The sequence below is a fragment of the Eschrichtius robustus genome, chromosome X (assembly GCF_028021215.1).
Source record: "Eschrichtius robustus isolate mEscRob2 chromosome X, mEscRob2.pri, whole genome shotgun sequence".
NCBI lineage: Eukaryota > Metazoa > Chordata > Mammalia > Artiodactyla > Eschrichtiidae > Eschrichtius > Eschrichtius robustus.
Window position 1 is genome coordinate 102,452,709 of NC_090845.1, and position 20,776 is coordinate 102,473,484.

At 38.1% G+C, this 20,776-nt stretch overlaps 1 protein-coding gene across 3 annotated transcripts in view; it reads left to right on the forward strand.

Moving 5' to 3' along the window:
- Positions 1-20,776, forward strand: part of PLS3 (plastin 3) — an 88,960-nt gene that overhangs the window by 22,376 nt on the left and 45,808 nt on the right. For 2 of the 3 annotated variants that reach the window (XM_068532561.1, XM_068532562.1), the window contains exon 2: positions 18,038-18,118. In XM_068532561.1, the coding sequence (XP_068388662.1) occupies positions 18,046-18,118 (73 nt within the window). In that variant the 5' untranslated portion in view covers positions 18,038-18,045. Of the gene's footprint in view, positions 1-2,925; positions 2,983-18,037; positions 18,119-20,776 lie in introns of those variants that run through there. The other variant, XM_068532563.1, reaches the window with a different exon arrangement.

Sequence of the window (20,776 nt, forward strand, 5' to 3'; positions counted from 1 at the left end):
TTATAAAAATGTGCAATGGATTACATAACCCTTGCCACCATCTTCTGTTCCCAAAGCAATTTTCATTACCCATAGGAAAAACAGAGATGCTGTTCACACACATACTCACACACATGCACATACACAAACGCCAATACCCCCCCTTGGCCCTGCACACCTGCACATATGTCATATGATGAGACATTTAGAAGGTTACAGAATGGGCCGCAGGCCGAAACTGGCTGAACTACTGATGTGATACAACAGTCTTTTAGGAAATGTCCTGGTATTTACTAGGTAGAAGATGTCCATTTTTAAAGGGAGTATCCATTCCTAGAACTTTCACCACAATATTTTGCAGTTGAAGTGAATTCTATCATGTTATGGTGAATGGACTTTAAAATCAACAACTGGGTGTTGACAGATTTCACTGTGATCAAAGATTAGCCTTAGAGTTCAGAAAGCTAGAAAGCATATACATTCCAGATGACCAAGAAAGGGAAAGACAAGGAAGCTGTTTCTGGGTAGCATGATCATTGAGGAAGTTAATTTTTTAAAATTTTTGTCTGCATTGGGTCTTCGTTGCGGCGAGCGGGGGCTACCCTTTGTTGCGGTGAGCGGGGGCTACCCTTTGTTGCGGTGTATGGGCTTCTCATTGCCGTGGCTTCTCTTGTTGCGGAGCACAGGCTCTAGGCACGCGGGCTTCAGTAGTTGTGGCACGCGGGCTCAGTAGTTGTGGCTCGCGGGCTCTAGAGTGCAGGATCAGTAGTTGTGGCGCACGGGCTTAGTTGCTCCACGGCATGTGGGATCTTCCCGGACCAGGGCTCAAACCTGTGTCCCCTGCATTGGCAGGCGGATTCTTAACCACTGCGCCACCAGGGAAGCGCGAGGAAGTTAATTTAATAGCACTTGGGACAGACCCATCTAAGTGTTGTGAAGTGACAAGTGTGGCTAAAGAAAAGTAAGGCTGGGGAAACTCAACATTGCTGGCCTGTCACTGATACTGCCTTCTTACCGGAGGCAATTGCCTGTGCCCCAGTTTTCCCTGGAAATGCATGATAATACATACACATATACCCTTTCTTCCAGTTAGCTCAAGGTGCTTGAGTGTTCCTTACTACCCCACATATTCCCTGACTGGCCACAGGCAGCTAGGGCTATGCTTGTTTCACAGATGGTGAAACTGAGACTCGGGAAAGTTGAAGAGGCTTCACATAGTGAGTCAGCAATGAAAACAGGTGGAAAAACACGTCCTCTGACTCCTGACGCTCTATTCCTTCTGTTCGGGATTGTGTTGCCTTTTGATGGTTCACGCAGTTTTTGTGATTGATGAAATAAAGTGCTTCCATTAAGGAGACGAAATGTAATCCAGTGTCTGCTAATGGTGGTTAGTGATGAGGACAGGAGAACACTCTGCCTCCTGATGTGGGCTGTCCTGATCCTTTTTACAGGTGACTGCAATGTGAGTCGCCTCCTTATTCTGAGATTTCAATGTTAGCATAAAACGCTTCACTTTGTTTTATATTATTTATAAAGGACTGGAGGATCTATTATCTCACTTTCATACTTATTAGGTAGGTAGAGCAGATTAGGTGGGTAGAGCAGATGGTATTATGCATATTATATCCCAGACAGATTATAACAATGGCCGCCACTTACTGAGCACCTTGCTGGAGCCAGACCCTCTTATGCATTTATCTCACTTAATCATCATCGCAACCCTCTGAAGTATGTGGAATTAGTTCCACTTTTATAGATAGGAACCTGGGGCTCAGAGAAGCTAAGTGATGTGTTCAAGGTCACACAGACTTGAAGTCAGTCAGATTCCTAAGACCCTGATGCTCCCATTGCACTCCATTTCCTTTCAAATGATTGACTTGCCCTATGTCAGTATTAGAAATGGTCTCCTGAGCCTAGCACAGTACTCCTATTGATTTATTGTTCTCTCCCATAAAGGGCGAGAACTCAGCTAACCAGTTGCTTCATTTAACAATTAACTGATTAGAGTTGCTAGACCAGTTAAAAAACAAATTTCAATAATAAGAATATAGCAGTTATCACATACCTAGTGCTTAGAATTTGCCAGGCTATGATCTAAAATTTGAATGCACATTAAATCATTTAAGCATCACAACAATGTACAAAATAGTTATCATTATGTGATGTAGTTACTATTATCATCCCTGGATGAGAAAACAGGCACAAGAGCTTAAGCAGTTTGTCCAAAGACAACCTAGAAAATTGTGGAGACAGGATTTGAACCCAGTCTGGCTCCAGAACTCTAAACTACTCAGCAGTACTGCCTCTCAATAGAAAACTCAGTTCAGCAAGTATTGGCTTCGTTCCTGTATGCTAGGCTGGTAGAAAATATAGTTCCTACACTTAACAGCTTATGTATTCAACAGAAAACAAGATATAGATATTCACAGTTAATGCTCTGACACCTAGCATATGGAGTGTAAGTGTTGTATGAAGACGTGAGTAAGTATGGATCGAGATGAATAATAGAACGTAAGTGGTCTGGGACAGTTAATTTGCCTTTCTAAGTAATGCACTTTCCTATGGACGAGTGACTTGGCCTCTGGGGAGAAGCTGGTTCCATGTGTTCTAAAATAAGCAGGTTACTTGGCTAATGTTCAAACTTTAAATAGGTATGTGGGTTGTAGCTATTTGACCTGAACCAACTTTAAATTCCCTTGTGTTCTTGCATGATTTCAGTGGAGCTGGAATGAAAAAATTCACTTTTCTCTAAATGTTGTGAAGTTCGAATTTGTTAATACTTGGCAAAATACTGTGAGGCTGACAGGAAGGGAATTTGTAAGTATTGTATCATTGCTGTGTCAGGGTGCTCTCTCTCTCTAGCAGGAAGTGTTATGACTTGCTCTCTAAAGTTGCAATTGTAAGAAGAATGTTGGGTTTCCAGATTGGCGTTCTGGGCGTGGGAGGTTCCTTCTGTTTAGTGCTGCGAGAAAGAAACAACAGGTTTGCTCTCATCCCAGAAGGGTAACGATTTTAATATTATTTCGTTAGGCTCTAACTTTTATATTATGGAATATTTAAGCAGAAATTTACTTTAAACATCTTGAAATCCTTATTATGTGTTTGGGTAGTTACACATTTGGAGACGCTTTCTAAATCTTATGTATTCAAGTAGAAGCAAATTTGTTTTCAGAGAAAATTTTGAAGCTTAGAATCTGACTTGTTCTCTCTCTATATATTGTCTTTATTTGGGGAATATTTTAGGGACTTTGTACTTTTTAAAAATTGGTTTTGTAATCCTAATTATATAGCTGTATCTATCAAGTCAGATGCCAAAGGTTTAAATGACAGAAACTCTTACTTTATATCTGGGGGATGGGGCGAAGGGGAACGGAATTTCAAATACTTTTGATCCCTGTTAAATGGTTTTTCAAAATTCTGTGAAATAGAAGTTGAGGGTAGCTGTTATGACAGAATATGGCAAGCCGATTGATATTCTACTCTTACAAAATAACTTATGACAAACAGTTGTCCTGGTGTTTATTCATACTTTCCAAAATACATGAAAATCATTGGTGATGAGATTTTGGTGGTGTTACTGTAATATGGTAGTGATAGTGATTTCTGATGCTCACAAACTCACCAGAGTTTTCTATCACATAGTGATCATATGTTTTATTTCTCCTATTTCAATATAGCTGATTATAGAAATCTCGACTCCGAATCAAGGGTAACCTCTCAAATTAGTTGTACTTAACTACACCTGTATGAGGTAAAAAGTGAAGTATGAAACAAAAGAGTCTAGTTTTCTCAATTAACAAGTACCATATTTGAGAACATATAAGCAGGGTATGTTACACTGCAGGAGGCCATTTTAGTGACTAATAGATAAACTTCCAGCTTAGCTCAAAGTCTAAGCTGAAACTTTATCTCTAGTGATTTCTGAGTTGTACATCATAATATTTTTGTCTTGAGTTAACTGGTCTGATCTTGCCTTGTGAGAGATATGTACCTGAAGGTTGCCCTTGGCTTCTGTGTTATTTTTCACAGGAAAGGAGAATGGAAATACTCCTCAGGTGTGAAGGTTAATTAATTTCATTAGCAGCAGATATGTTTTTTTCATAAATTATTCAGATTATTTTTGGAAAGTGTCAGAGTTTACTTAGGAAATAAAGGGATTGGACCTTTTAAAAGAAGAATGTGCTATTTCAATCCAAGGAGTTAATACTTCTTAGCTTTGTAAAGATGGGGAAGCAGAGGTATAACTTTGTTGTGTCTTTGGGTTTGATATAGTATTCTTCATAACAGGAAAGGGGGCTTTTAGAATATGGTTAAGATGTATATTAAATATCTACAAAACTCTTGTCTAGCAAGAATTTAAAGAATGTCTTCAGTCTGACTTAATTGATGTGAATGTTTCTATGGGAAAAATTATTAACTTATTTTACAATAGCCATTGCTTAAAGATCTTATCTTTATTAAGACAAAAAGAGGAAAGTAAACTTTTACTTAAAATGGAAGTATTTGATATTCCTGCAGGAAATGACACAGGATTGGACACCCTTTGGGGTTTAAGTGACTCATAGATATTGGTACTTGAAAAAAAGATCAATTAGAATCTAGCTTATGCTAGATCCTAGAACAGAATAGAGGTGTTTCCAGGAAATGAACTCATTTAATAGCTAAGTAGGGTGAAATCACTCATGGGATGTCTGGGGTTTGCTTTACAATAATTCAGGAGGTGGGGGGGGAGAGAGAGGGGTGGGGGAGAGGGAGAGGGGGAAGGGGAGTCGAGAAGGGAAGGAGGGAGGAAGCAGGGGAAAAGAAGAAAGAGGACAGGAAGAGAGAATCAGTGGGGAAATCCTGATAAATCTGATAAATGTAGAATCTGGATGATGGGATTATGGGTGTTTGCTGTACCATTTTCTCTTTTGTATACATTGAAAATTTTCATAATAAAAAGTTTAAGTACAGCTTTAGTTTGCAGCAATTTACATTTATTTCTAAATGATACATTTATCTATAAATTGCAGGTTTGTCAAAACATGATGTGTGCGTGATGTATATTATTGTGAAGGTGAAATGTGCTGCTTGATTGACAAAATTGTTGCCAAGTAAAAACTGTTTCTTAAAGAAAAAAAAAAAACTTTGTTTGACTTTCAGCTAAATTCAAAGAACAGGTTGCAAACATCTTGAAGAGTTTTGTAGTATCTTGAAGTATTAAAGAGCAGTAGATAGTTAAAGCATGCCAGCAGGCCAAGTGCCTGTGAAGAATGTGGGAACATTATTATGTCTTGACTATTTTGTTCCCAGCTTTCTCTATATCGTATGCATGTTGAAAACCACGCGTGACAACTACTTAGCCTGCAGTATGTTTAAGTCTGTTCACTTTCCCTACTTATGAACATCAGTTCATTCAACAAACATTTAGTAGGGGCTTATTGTGAGCCAAGATACAAAGTCATATAAGGTACCAGCCCTGCTTTCAAGGAGCTCACAGCCTAGCGGAGGAGATAGAGAGGTAGATGGTCGGACACGCTGGGGGGTGGGGAGCTACCGGAATTGGGGAAGGGGCGTCACTGGTTAGCAGCCAGAACCCTATGCTGCATCTCCTTTAAAACAACACAGACAGAACATCTGAGGTGGTTTAATTGGTTGTAGGTATTAGGGAAGTAGGAAGAGGGCTAAGATAGCTTAGTTTAACTCTGTGCTCATTACTTGGCAAATAACAGCCGCCTCTGCCCCCTTGCCCTTCTTAATAAACCTTCACCCTCTCTCATGCATCCATGGGCATTGTTGGAGCAGCATACACGCAGGAGATAGCAATCCCTTCTTCACATTAAATATAGTGAGCTAATGTTTAAGTCTCCTTAATGTTTTTGGGTACATCCAAAGCAAAATTGCGCTTATAGGCAGGCAGCTACTTGGGGTTGGATAAGAGGGAGAGTTAGCCTTCAGTCACTGATAGAAACTTCCAGAGTTCATTGCTCAATTGATTTGGAATTTGAAACGTATTTTGTCATGTAAATAGTAAGTAAGGTTTTTTAGGTCATTTCACAAATGTCCCTGAAATGGTATGCCATGTTACCAAAATGATATGTTTTTGTGTTCCTATTATTTTAATCTAAATGAATTGTAGAAGCATAGTTGCTAAATGTATCCAGATGTGTGTTCCATCAGCCAGCTGCTTTATTCTCTAGTCCCGAATCCTGTACAGCCTAACAGCATGTATAACAATGCCTCATGGGAAAATACTGTCTGTTCTATTGGGGGTTATCTATCAATGTCCTCTGTGTAGTTTTACCAATTTGCAGCTGAAATGTCAAGTAGAATTACCAGAGGATCTAGGCCTGAAAAACAACCTCGTTAAGTAAAGTGTGTTCTACGTGTTGAATGTTGCTTTCATCACAGAAGTCTGCTCTCCACGTTGACTATAACGAACAATTTTTAATAATGCTGAGGTGCTGGAATAATAAACAGTAAACTCCTTCACCACTTCTTCTGTCTGCTTTTACCTTTCCTAAACTTTCAGGACTAGAAACCTGTGACACAGGTGAGACCAGTTAGAGTTTGACTCACTTGTGACTTTCAGAGCAACAGATCATTAAATTGAGAAAGAGGCATATAACCTCTTAAACTATTACAGTTGGTCCTTTACCAAGATTCCATTAAAGTTTTCTAAAAGTAAGCAAACAAAACTCCAAGCTGCTTGCCCCTGGAGAAAAATCAGCTGTAAGGTAAAAAACTAATCACTAAAAAAACTAGGAGTACCACAGTGATGGCTTATGTATGAAAAAAGAAATCCTAAACTCAAAATCAAATCGTCACATTGATACTTGAGTGTTTGCTTACATTTGTACTAAGTTATTAGCACTGATACAAGGGGAATGGTTGTTTACAGTAGTTAGCATGTAAGAGGCTGAAATTAAGGGATATTAAATACAGGGAAGCAGAAACATGTCATATATAGGAATGAATGTGCCACAAGAGAAGGTCAGCATTCATGTCCTTCTTTTTAAAAAGTATGGCCTGTTTTATTGTCAGTACTCACTTAACACCAGTATTTTGAAGAAAGAACTTTTAGAACTCTATAATATATAGTATCTACTGAACCCGTTGCCAATATTCTATATATTTTACACAGTTACAATTTTGGTGATTGCAGTTCAAGGATTAAGTGAATCCCTCCTTTAAGTAATAAAAACAAATTAGCTGAAAGGAACTGCATTTTCTGGCAACCGTCCATATTTCTCAATATGCTGGTCACATTTGTTAGGAGGTTTTTTTGTTTTTGTTGTTTCGTTTTTTGGCTGTGCCATGCAGCATGCGGGATCTTAGTTCCCTGATTAGGGATCGAACCGGTGCCCCCTGCAGTGGAAGCACAGAGTCCTAACCACTGGACTGCCAGGGAATTCCTGGTTAGGAGTTTTTAAATTATCTTCCATAGGGTATAATAGGCATGGGCCTTCTTTCCACAAAGCAGTGTGTAGCCTCTTTGTTTTTATTTTTACGGTAAGAGTAATTAATTACCTTTTCTCTCACATACTCTTTATTTTTTTAAATTTTACATTTGCTGCACAGCTCTTTGTCTTGGGCAAAGTCACTCAACTACCCTAGGCTCTTGTTTCTTCCCTAATATAATTTCAGTAATCATTGAATATTGGGCATGTTGCAGATTATCACCACCCTCAAAACATTGCAGTCAACTGGAATATTTTTTGAGCCATACCTCTGTACCCAGCATCCAGCAATGGATTATCATTGTGGGAGTATCCGAGAGGAAGACGAAGTTTAGACTCTGTTCTTGAGAAACAAACAATCTTGAAATAAGACTTGCAGAGCAAGTAATTAGACAAGTATTTGTGTGCTGTTGGTGAAAGAATGGTTGTCTTTGGTTGGGGAAGATTATTCTCTTGGACCAAGTTTGAGGATCTGTGTGGAGGAGGCAGATGAACTGAATCTAGTAGGGATGATGGATGTCCCAGCCAGGCTGTACTCACATCCACTTATATAACTATAGGAGGAAGTCTATAATTAAATTGCTAAATTTTGTGGCAAGATTCTAAATCCTGTGGGAGTTGAAGAGAAAGATCAGCAGGGGTGTGGAGTCACTGGGCAATGTGGTTTGGGAGAGGATGAGGCTTCTGCTGAAACTTGAAGGACGAGTAGGATTTGGATAAGAAGATAAGAGGAGTAAAGCGGACGGCGTTATAAGTGTGAAAGGTAGATACAGAGAGAGGGAGTTCTTACTAGCAGGGAGGGAAAGAGGTAGTGGGGGCAGGGTAAAAGATGCTGATGTAGGAGTTAATAGGACGGGTATCGTTCAGGAGGATGGTTGTGATCAAAAAGCTAATTCTGAGCGTTGTTGAAAGGTTAAACTGGTTAAATGTGACTAGGAGGAACACTAGAGGACCAGGAATACCAGGCAAAGTTTAGACCAGCTGTTTAGGCATAAGAAATTATAGCTTCCTGAAATGGGACTGACATGATCAAAATGGTTGTGGGTACTAGATGTGGACCTTTTTTGATTCAAGATATTTACTGAGAATGCATTGTCTCTGCGTAAAGTGCTGTGGTGAATACAGAGATGAGTAAGCTGTGTTTCTACTTTAATAAGTTTATAGTCTGTGGGGAGATAAATTCATTCCCTAAGCCGTGGTTGAGGAAGCTATGCAGTACAGCATAACGATTGAGAATGCTGACTTTGGTGTCAGGTGGAGTTGGGTTTGAGACCTGGCTCTACCCCTCTCTAGCCGTGTGACTTTGGGCAAGTTACTCAACTTCTCTAATCCTGTTTGCTTTTCTGTAAAATGGAAATAACAATATTACGTGGTTCATAGAGTTTTGCTGAGAAATAACTTACATAATGTATATAAAGCATTTAGCACAGTCCATGTAAACAATTGGTCCTCCAAGAATGTTAGCTGCTATAGTATAAACTTACAATGATATGTTATTATATTAATTAGTTATATTACCTACTCTGTAGGCACAGTGAGAGGGGCTGGGAATATGAAGATGAATGGGAAACGGTCCCTTCCATCCCATCAAAGAGCTTATGTATAGTAGTATTAAATGCTATCCTTGTGGTGACTATATTTTCCCATTCAAAAATTAGTACATATGGTCTGACAGTAAGATATTTAAAATTGGAGCTGTCTGAAAGGATCCAGCACTGGCTGTAACAGAAGAAAGCATGCAGTTCTGTGAGAGTCCTGGGAACAGAGAATTTTTCTCTCAGGTGGGGACAGACACTCCAAAGAGACTTTCTCAAAGATGCTTTTGAAAAGTACATAGGAGACAGGTGAAGAGCATTCCACTGGAGAGAAGCACAGAGGAGAAGGAACAGAGGTGGGAAAATACATGGCCTGTTTGGGGAATAGGGTGTGAAAAGAGTGTGATTCCAGGGTGTGCAGTGCGTGTAATGGGAAAAAACATTGGAAAGATAGACAGGCATCAATACAGAAAAGTGTAGGGCTTAGGATCTTGTGCTTAAAAGTTGGGACTTGCTTTCGTAGGAAGTATACCTTTGATCTGCTCTTCAGGAGGTTAGCAACGTAGAGATTACATTGGAGGGAGACAGGACCATAGATAGATCAGCTAAAAGGCCTTTGGAAAAGGCCAGGCATGAGGTGATAAAGGGGTATGATAGAAGAATCCAGAGAGCTTAGTGATTTATTTCAATCTCCCTTTGTTTCTTGTGGCCAAACTTCTCAAATTTGTAAACCTGGAGACTGAGGAAAGTAGGGAAGTTGAAAAGGAGACCTGATTTGACAGGAGAGATATTTGAAAAGGGGAGAAATAATGTGGCGATAAGTTCAAATGTAGACACTTAGACTCTCCTGACTGGAATTTTCCTCACTGACCTTCCCTCTCCCTTGGCCAGAGGGTCAAGTCCAGATTTTGAGTGTGGCCCTTCTAAATTAGACCCTGACCTTCTGCTCCAATTGTGTCTCTCTCAAACCCTAGGCACAGTGCTCCAACCACACTATCTTTCTACAGCTCTAGAATATCATCTTCCTCTAGAATATCATCTTCTCTCTGCCTGGAATGCCTTTACCAGTGATATCTGTCTGAGGAAGCCCTACTTATGTTTTAAGATAAAGTTCAAAAGTCACCTTCTCTGGAAAACTTTTCCTGAAGCCCACCACTGTCACCCCACCACTCAGTGAATAGCATGATGGCATTAATATTATGTCTTTGTTTTTCCATCTTTCTCCCCACTGGACAGTAAGGTCTTTGAGGGGAGCCTTTGGGTCCTAAATCTCTATATCTGCAGCACCCAGCACAGTGCCTGGTACATATTAAGCCTTCAATTAAGTCTTGAATATAAATGAATAAGTGGGTGAATATGATAGGCATTCAAGTTGAAATCTTCTCAAGTCATTTGGAAACGTGGCACTAGAGCTTGAGTAATCATAGTGAGAGTGGGTGAGCTTTAGCTCAGCGTGTTGCACGCCCATCTGACCTGGAGACTAGTGCTGTTGACTTACCTACTAGTGACGAGGCAGGGTGGCAGTTTCTGTTGGTACAGGTAGGTATGTGAAGTGTGGCTGCTCCAAAGCGCTGCCTGTTTTGGACAGAGGAAGGTGACAAATACACAAATACAAATAATGTATTCTTCCATGTTTTGTCCACCCTCTCTTCTTCATGATTCGAGCTTACCAGCTTAAGTGTGTGTGGCCAAATCTCTGATTTTAAGTCATCAGCCTCACTTTACCAATTCTGTTTACCTGGCATACAAGTGGCTGGATAATGTCTATGGTGAATATGCCCTGCTTTTATCTTTTAGTTCCTCTCAACTTCAAGAAAAAAATATAAAATTCGTAATCAACTCTTGATTATCCATGGTTAAGTTTCCCATTGTGTGCCCTGCTTCCTGACCAGCATGGTTCTGAATGACACAGATTAGTAAATAGATTATTTAGTCAGCAGCATTCCTAAAGTGAATCGCCTTAGGGGATGAAAACAGACACCCCCCTCCCCTTTCCTCATCTCCATCAAATACCTTTTAGAATTTGAGTAATAGTTTCAGGTAGGTAGTTGTAGGTACATCTTTCTCAGCAAAGATTTGTGTTGAGGGTTTAAGTATAGTTAAAGGAGCCAGTGGAGTGGTTTCATAATTGCTGTATTGTTAGTCAAACTCTGTAATTAGGGATGACTTCATAGGCATAAGATTCCTCTATGGGTGACGCCCTGAGTTCAGACCCAGTTGTACACCATATCCTTTTATGACAAAACAAACAAACAAGGTTTTGTTTGCTTTTCTTTCATTCCCTTATTTGAAAATCTGTTTTCCTGTGTCTCAGATGTTTAGGGAGAGGGTTTGCTTTTCTCCTGATGCTTTCCCTTTATAGCGAAGGCAGGCATAGGAGCTAGGGAGGAAACAGAATTTGGGACAGATCAAAGTGCTCTGCAGATGAGAGAATTCAGAAAAATGCAGAGACCCTGGAAACTTTTACTTTTGATTGGTATTTCATTTGGCTAAATTTAAATGGAGGGAAAATATATTTCTTTTCTTTCTTTCTTTCTTTTTTTTTTTAATATCGGTGCCTGCTCTCTCCATGTAAATAAAGTTCACTTTTGTGGGAAGACAGACTGGGGAAAAGGACACGTTTCAACATATTTCAAAAGTCAGACTTTCTTTTTACCTACCAATCACATACTGTGAAATTGAGGTTAAACTTTTATTCAGCAATAATATTTACTTTTTACCTCTTCACCTTTTATTTTGCATTGCTTATAAAAAAATGTGCAAAGTAGGAGGAATGTGACAATATTGACAAGCTGTCAGCTGTTTTTTTAAGTGGTCCTGATAAAAAGTAAAAATTGTATTTAAAAAAAAAATCTCCTGGCCGTTCTTCAAGTTGTGTTTAGAAACTGGTCTTAGGCAGGAGCCAAACTGAGTCATGGGTAAAAAATGGCTGACAGATTTTTGTTAGTCCCATCCTTCTTAAATTACTTCGACTTAAAGGCTTATAATTTTTATATATGAAGGAGATCTATTATACTCTGTAGTCAATAATTATAGGGCAAATGACATAACTTTTCGTACATTCCATTTAAAAGGTTTAGTAGAACTTATGCCTTATATTTATATAGCCTCTCACAATTACTTAGGCATTGATTTGTTCACCATTTTCTTTCATTAAGGATTTGAAGTTGCTGTATAATACTTTATAGTTTACAGAGTGCCTTCACATGCCATCTTTAATCTTCACGAGGACCCGAGGGAAGTAGTTATTATGGCTATTTTCAAAAGAGGAAACTGAGACTTAGCAGGATTAAATAAACTTGCTCATAGACATGTGCTAGGAAGTAGCAGAGCCGGGGAACTAATTGATGTCTTCTGATTCCACATCTCACAGTCTTCCTGTCATAACATACTGCATTTTGGGTGGGGAACAGCAGTTTGCCGCAAGTGTTCAGGATTGAATCAACGTGTCTTTAGGGCAATAATGATGTCAGATCATCTATTTTGCTTCCTAAACCCCAGTCTGGGATGTTTTACTTGCTTTGAGAGAAAAAATTCAATGAATGCCTGATAAAGAGGGATAGAGCTTTCAGTAATTTTAATTTGCAAGTTTTCTAAAAATCTGATGTTCCTGGGAGTCTTCCCTAAAGTATTTAAATGTGATATTTTCTCCCAAGATAGTATTTAATTGATTGATTTCCTTAAAGATTCCATCAAGTACCTTTGAGTAGTCTTAAGGACAAAGTTTTTTTATTCATAGTGGGAAAAAAAGTCTGCATTAAATAGCTAATTTAAATATTGTGATTTTTGTCAACTGAAGTGTATATTGTGAGCCTTTTAAACTTTACGTTGGATTTCTTAGTTTTAGCTCAGGTGCTTCAGGGTAGCATTTATTTATTTACTTTCAAATAATTGTAAATAAATGAAATTGAACTTATTCAAGTGAGAGACTCCTAAATTAAACTATTTTGTTATCCTGGATCAAACAAATGTTGTTTTGGGAATATAGGTGTGTTGCAATTCCTTTTTACTCTTACTCAGTTGTGCCTCTTCATGTCTCCTGTAGATGAAAAATCTGAGTTATAGGTGTAAAAGGGGACACTTTAAGCTTTCACTATGATAATTAGACGGGAAAAAGAAATTAGAAAACTTGAAAGTATATTTTGGGGACTTCCCTAGTGGTCCAGTGGTTAAGACTCCACTGCTCCCAATGCAGGGGGCCCAGGTTTGATCCCTGGTCGGGGAACTAGAGCCCGCATGCCGCAACTAAGACCCAGTGCAGATATATAAACAAAGAAAGAAAGAACAGAAAGTGTATTTTGGGTTTTTTAAATGCTGCATTGTGTTAATATTTTTTTAAGTAAACAGGTGCCTCGAAATCATTTCTGTGAGATCTGTGTATTTCCTAATTTTGCACGAAGAACAAAAGTACTACTTTCTTGGCCTGCCTGAGATGGAATTAATAATCCTTAAGGCCTCCAGAGTCTTTCTCCTTCTCTACCTTTTATTACAACCACTAATTCAGTTTATGTCAAAGTATAATTATCTACATTTTTTTGTCTCCCCCAGATTGTAGATTCCTTGAGGGCAGGAACTAGGCATATAACAGACGCCTGGGTAAATTGTGTGAGGGTAGAGGTGTGTGTTGGGGGAGGTGTATAAAAAGAGGGAAGAGATTTCTACCCTGTTCAGCCCCACTGCTTGCAAAGGGGAGAAGTGGGAGGGAAGGATTGAGTCAGAACCCACTGTTCAGCAGGGATAAAGGGTGCGGTGGGGCGGGGGTTATGTCCAGAACCATCTTTGTCTAATTTTCTCTTTTATAGAAGTGATATAGTAGTATGAGAATAAAATCGTCTTTAAAAAAAAAAAAAAAAGACTAACTAATTTAGATTATTATTGACTCACGAATTGCCCAAACTGGAAAGGACCCTTAGAAGTAAAGGAGAGGGGCTTCCCTGGTGGCGCAGTGGTTAAGACTCTGCCTGCCAATGCAGGAGACACGGGTTCGAGCCCTGGCCTGGGAAGATCCCACGTGCCGCGGAGCAACTAAGCCCGTGCGCCACAGCTACTGAGCCTGCGCTCTAGAGCCTTCGAGCCGCAGCTACTGAAGCCCGTGAGCCTAGAGCCCATGCTCCGCAATAAGAGAAGCCACTGCAATGAGAAGCCCATACACCGCAACAAAGAGTGGCCCCCGATTGCCGACAACGAGAGGAAGTCTGCGCACAGCAACGAAGACCCAACGCAGCCAAAAATAAATAAATACATTTATTTAAAAAAAAAAAGAAGTAAAGGAGAGGCCACATGTTTTGGATTTTCTGAGACAGTCTCACTTTCAAACTTTCTGTGCCATTGTTCTGTGTGGTATTATTACGGGAGATGGGCAATAATTTCGTATTGAAAACATCATTACTTAAAATATACATGAAGAAAATTGGAGTAAATCCTATATAGTATTTTTGTAATGAGAGGTGTTGAACACCATGTTAATAAAATATAGAATATTTTTTTTTGGCCGTGCCGCGGGGCATGTGGGATCTTAGTTCCCCAACCAGGGATCAAATCTGCAGCCCCTGCCGTGGAAGCGCAGAGTCTTAACCACTGGACCGCCAGGGAAGTCCCTAGAATACTTTTTAAAAGTACTGTCATCACGTTGCAGCTTAACTTATGCAAAATCACTTTTTACTCTTAATCTTTAAAATGTCTGCCTTCGTATCCAACTGAAGGTCTTTACCTTATAAATCCCGAGACTGCTCTGAAAGGTGTTTTTATTCAACCTTCTACTGAGAAGTTGTCCCTCTTTAGTGACATTTTAACACCATAGGTAAGAAAAGTTTATGAACAGGCAAGTTCTGTTTTATGTTTTTAAAAAGTCTGTTTTTATTTAATTTTTTAAAAATATGAGTCATTATAAATGTGTGTTACATTATGGTGGAAACTTAGCTAATAGTACCATATGGTCATTTTAAAACTTCCCAGGATTTGAGAAACCTGAGTTTGAATTCCAGGTCCATGGTCTCTCTGAGCCTAGGTTATCTCTAATAAGAGAAAAGGGAGTAAGAATATTTACCTCAAAAGGCTGTTATGAGGGTTCAGGGAATTAGTAGGAATATGAATTTGTCTAATGTAGGGCTTGACACAAGTTGTTGAATGGATGAATTTATGAAAATACTATTTTATTGAGTGCCTTACTACCTTCCTGGGACTGTGATAAGTTCTAGAAGTGACAACTGTGGGTGTGCAGAAGACAGATGTGGCCCAGCTCTCTCTTGAGCGTCTCTGTACTAAGTATTAGTCATCGTGGCAAAAAAGATGAGTTGGCGAGTAATTTTTTAACTTTTAATAAAGATGTCTAAAAGGGGGAATTCCTTGGTGGTCCAGTGGTTAGGGCTGCATGCTTCCACTGCAGGGGGCACGGGTTCAATTCCTGGTCTGGAAACTAAGATCCCGCATGCCGCGGTGCGGCCATAAATAAAGAAGTAAATAAATAAATCCCACAAATACATATGAAAGGCTATTCAAAAATTATTTTTGAAATGTCTAAAAGGGGTAAATATAAGATCTCTAATTTGCATTTCACATAGTTTGTGAAATTTTACACAGACTACTTTTTTGAAAAGGCGACACATTCAGAACAGTGAAGCTATTCTGTATGATACTATAATGGTGTCAAAATGCGTAATATGTATTACAATGGCAAGAGTGAGCCTAATGTAAACTGTGGACTTTAGGTAACAATGATGTATCAAAGAAGGTTCATCAATTGTAACAAATGTACCCCTCTGATGGAGGATGTTCATAATGAGGGAGGCGGTGCGAGTGTGAGGGCAGGGGGTATGTGGGAACTGAATTCTCTGTGCTTTTTGCTCAATTTTGCCGTGAACTATTCTAAAAAGTAAAGTTCTTTAAAAAGATTTAAAAGACAGAAAAAAAACAAAGCCAAAAAAAAAAAGGACAACACATAATCATTTTCATTTCCTTCTGTCTAAAAATTGTTAATAGGTTGGTATGTGGGAATTTTCCATTGTGGTACAGACCTCCTTTCTCTGTTGCAGGGCTCAGTCAAGTTTTTCTGTAAAGGTCCACATCATGAATATTGTACGCCAAGAGGCAAAATCAGAATATTACATTATTAATATCAAGGGTTTAAATATTATTTCCACAAATTTTTACTGACAAAAGTCAAAATATAATAAATATTTGAGTACTTTGTTTGGTAATACAACTCTACTGATGAGAAGAATGGAATTTTTTTTTCCCCCCTGGGGTAACATTTCACTTAATTGAGGTTCAAACATTTGACAGCAAATGTTTATCTGTAAAAACCATACTTAGCTTGGGGACGGTACAGAAATAAGCAGTGGTCCAGATTTGGCCAACAGGCCATAGTTTGCCAAGCCCTGACTATTGGTTAAATAGGTAAAATAGGGCCAAATCAGAAAGAGTATAAACTCAAATAATATTAATAAGTTGTGTACACAAAGATGTGTTGATTAGCCTGCTCTTGTGTGTGTGTTTCTGTATCAAAGCCAAAAATAATTTGTTTTAGTTGACTCCTCCTTTAATGGGGATGATTGATAGCTGTTTTTATGCTATCTGAAAATCAGTTTTTTCACAGTGAAAGATTTTTAAATGGCTTAACGGAAAAAATGGTGATATATGGAAATGGTGATATATAAATGGAAAAAATGGTGATAACTATGTGAGGTGATAGATGTGTTAACTTTTATTGTGGTAATCATTTTACAATATATATGTATATCAAATCATTATGATATACACCTTAAACTTACACAGTATTATATGTCACATATCTCAATAAAGATGGGAAAAATGGAAATAGCCAGTAAGATAGATACATAAATGCTAAATGAAAAAGTTAGGGTTTTTTTAACATTTATTCATTCATTTATTTATTTACTGGCCACACCACATGGCATTCGGGATATTAGTTCCCCAATCAGGGATCGAACCCGTGCCCCCTGAAGTGGAAGCGTGGAGTCCTAACTACTGGACCGCCAGGGAAGCCCCCAAAAAGTTATATTTTACACAAATCTTTGGTCACATAATTTTGACTTAGTTTTGGCACATATAACCAAGAATTTCTGTCATTGCTCGGTACCTTCCCCTTCCTTACATTCTTTGAACGTAATGTAAGATTTTGTCCTTGAAAGAAAGATTCACAAGTATTTTTTTCTGAATAACTTTTGGTAAATGATAAGTTCTCATTTGTTTGTTTTCTTTATTATGGCTGTAGCTAGAAATATGGGGACCTATTCAGATGTTTTTAGTAGTTTGCATTTCTAGAAAGTCTAAATTATCCCTAAAATCAGAGTTTGCAGGAGTGCTTATAATCATCACAAAATTTTTTTAAGTCTTAAAAAATGTTTTTCTTCCAGTTTCATTGAGATATAATTGACATACAGCACTGTATAAAGTTTAAGGTGAACAGCAAAATGATTTGATTTCTATACATCATGAAATAATTATCATAATAAATTTAGTAAACATGCATTATCTCATATAGATACAAAATAAAATAGAAAAAAATTGTTTTCCTTGTGATGAGAACTCTTAGGATTTCCTCTCAACAACTTTCATGTATAACACACAGCAGTTTTAATTATATTTGTCGTGTTGTACATTACATCCCTAGTACTTATTTATCTTATCGCTGGAAGTTTGTACCTTTTGATCACCTTCATCCAATTCCCCCTCCCCTTACCTCTGCCTCTGGTAACCGCAAATCTGATCTCTTTTTCTATGAGTTTGTTTTTGAAGTATAATTGACCCACAGCACTGTTAGTTCCTGTTACTCAACATGGTGATTCGATACTTCTGTACATTTCAAACTGATCACCATGATAAGTCTAGTTGTCATGTGTCACCACACAAAGATATTACATAGTTATTAACTATGTTCCCCACACTGTACATTTCATACCTGTGACTTATTTATTTTCCAATTTATAATTGGAAGTTTGTACCTCTTAAGCTCCCTCACATTTCTTTCCTCCCCCTCCCCCCTCCCCTCTGGCAACTACCTGTTCTCTGTATCTATGACTCTGTTTCTGTTTAAAGTCTTAAACCCTTCTGGTTTCTCTTTAGATCTTTAAATGGATGAGATGGCTACCACTCAGATTTCCAAAGATGAGCTTGATGAACTCAAAGAGGCCTTTGCAAAAGTCGGTAAGTGTTTTTTGTAGAGTAACTATAGTAAAGCAATCTTTATTTGGTACTAATCAAAGTTATTTCTCTGAAAAGTTATATGAATGGTTAATCATGAAACTTAGGGCAAGGTAGTTAAAACCAATGGAATAAAGTTTTAGAAGCTACACTTTAAACTGTGTTATTGCTAATTATATCTAGTATCTGATATGGTCAAAGGTTTTTAGTCCAGGGTCCCAGTCTTTAACTGGGGGCTGCTGTGGCTCCTGAAATTTTTAGACAAATTTTGTGTTGTTATCGTATTTTGTGTATCATATTTTTCTGAGGAGAGGATTTGGAGCTTTCACCATATTCTTAAAGGGCCAGGTGACCCCTGAAGATGTTAAGAACCATTAGATGATGTTTTACCTTTCCCTAATTAGCGTGGCTTTCCTGCCTTTTTCATGGATCTTATGTGCCTTTGGAGAATGCACACTGTTCGACCTTCTTAAATTGAATTAGCATCAGTATAAGATGGGAGGGATTAGCATGCCACTTGGTTTATCCTTAAACATCACATAACATGTCTTCGAATTCAGCAGCTATGGAAGCAATTTATAGTATTTACATTCCAAATTTCAGTGCTCAGGTCAAGTCAGTGAAGATAATGAGAAAACAAGGTAAGACCTGATTATTGATGTGTGTGCTCACATGAGTCAACATGTGCTTTGAGAGGGAGACTAATACTATTTGGTATCTCCTTGATTAAAGGGTATGAAGTTAAATCAAAATGATTTGTTATTTAAATCAGAATCTACTCTTTGACCTGTGTTGGGAACCCCATCAGTGAAAAGTGAGGAAATACACATCCCTATTCCCATACATTTATGAGCAACATTTTCTATGAAGTCATTTAGTAATAACAACATGCCTTGGGAAAAATAATGACTCCCCCAGCCAGCGTGACTATTCATAATCCCATCAGAATTCTAACTAGGAAAAAATAAGTCCTGGATCTAACACTATTGTGTGTGTGTGTGTGTGTGTGTGTGTGTGTGTGTACGAAAAAAAGGCAGTCAATTAACTTGGCATATATATCACTTACTGGAAGAAGTGTGCTACTCAGTTGAATATAGATTGATCATGAAAAAACAGCAGGTGAATTCTTGGCTGCAAGACTTTTTAAATCACATTATTCTGTAGAAATTGTTCTTATCATAATTGTTTCCTTCAAGCCTTCTGTTTTATTTATATTCATCTTTCAGTGTTTGGGACAGCCTGATTTGTTTTTTTTATGAATAGGATTTTGGGGTGGGGACCTTATTGCTATTGCTTAACCTGCAAGGCCTCACCTCCTCAAATCAATGTTTATTGTTGAATACAAGCCTTGTTCTCATGTGCAGCATCTTGGAAATATTTGTGTGCAATATTTTTTAAAAATTAAAGCTAATTTGAATATGGCTTACCTGATGGCACTGGGATACTTTTATCAGTAAAAGAGCTTAATTGCTCTTTTAAAGCTTAATGATATAAAGAGGGTTGACCAGTTATCTCCAAGGAGGAAACAGGGCTAAATTGAACTGAGAGATCAATTAGAGCTTGGACTGCAAGAAAGGGTCATTGTGGAACTACTGTCTTACTTTAAATCATACATCTTGGAGGGTTTAGGGTAGGCAAACACCTTCCCAAAGGCGGGAGATTGAGCCGTGTGTCTTATCGAAGCCCTACCAGGCATGTATTTCTATGATATGTAGACTCTTATTACTCTATATGCTGTAAATAGGGATTCTGGAGTCCAAAATTTCTGTCTGTTCCACATATTATTATTTTGTATTCCCCCTCAGTATCTAGCTTACTGTTGCACACGTTAGGTTTTCAATACATAAATAGTTAATTGATTGAATTCCAAGGAATTATAGGTAGTCTTTTCATGTACTGGGACTTTGTCATTATCACAAGCGGTCTTTGTTATGAAGATTTTCATCATGGCGGAATTTATTCTGAAGGCTTTGGCCATTACAATGTAACACATAAAATTTATATTTTTCAGCATATTTTTAATATGCTTGTGTATAGTCTGTCTTTTAGAAAAGTGTTTAAAGACCCAGCTGAATCTTTTGATTTTCCTTTAAAATATTTGTAGTTTTTAGTTATTCTTATTTGCAGAGCCCTTAGGCAACTGTCAAAGGTGTTATGGAAATCCTTTTTTTTTTTTCATTCAGGGAAACTTGATTTTAAAAGCAAGCTCTATAACCTATTTTCCTGACAGTTCTTTCTTATGGGGAGGGGAGGGGAGGGAGGACTACTTTGTCTCAGTTCAATTGTGACACAGTATGGAAATCATTATATGATTTTTCCCATCTATTAAAAATAATAGCCTTGATTATCTCTTTAGAAATTCAGCAAAATAATAGTGTGTGGAGAAAATCTCTGTAATTACCACTAATCATGGGTTTTGTTCAATCAATTAATAGTGCTTTGAAACTCTCTTTACTAGCAATAAAAATCGAGTATTAAGATTTACAATTCTCCTTTCACTCACTTTCTGCACCTGCTTAGTGTTAAGTTCCAAGCAGTATATTTTCATTTAATTATTTTCGTTTTCTCAACATTTGTTTCCAGTATTTTCCACTGGGATAGCAGAAGCCTTGGCTCTCATTTTTTCCTACCTCATAATGTTTCTGTTTTAATTTAAAATGC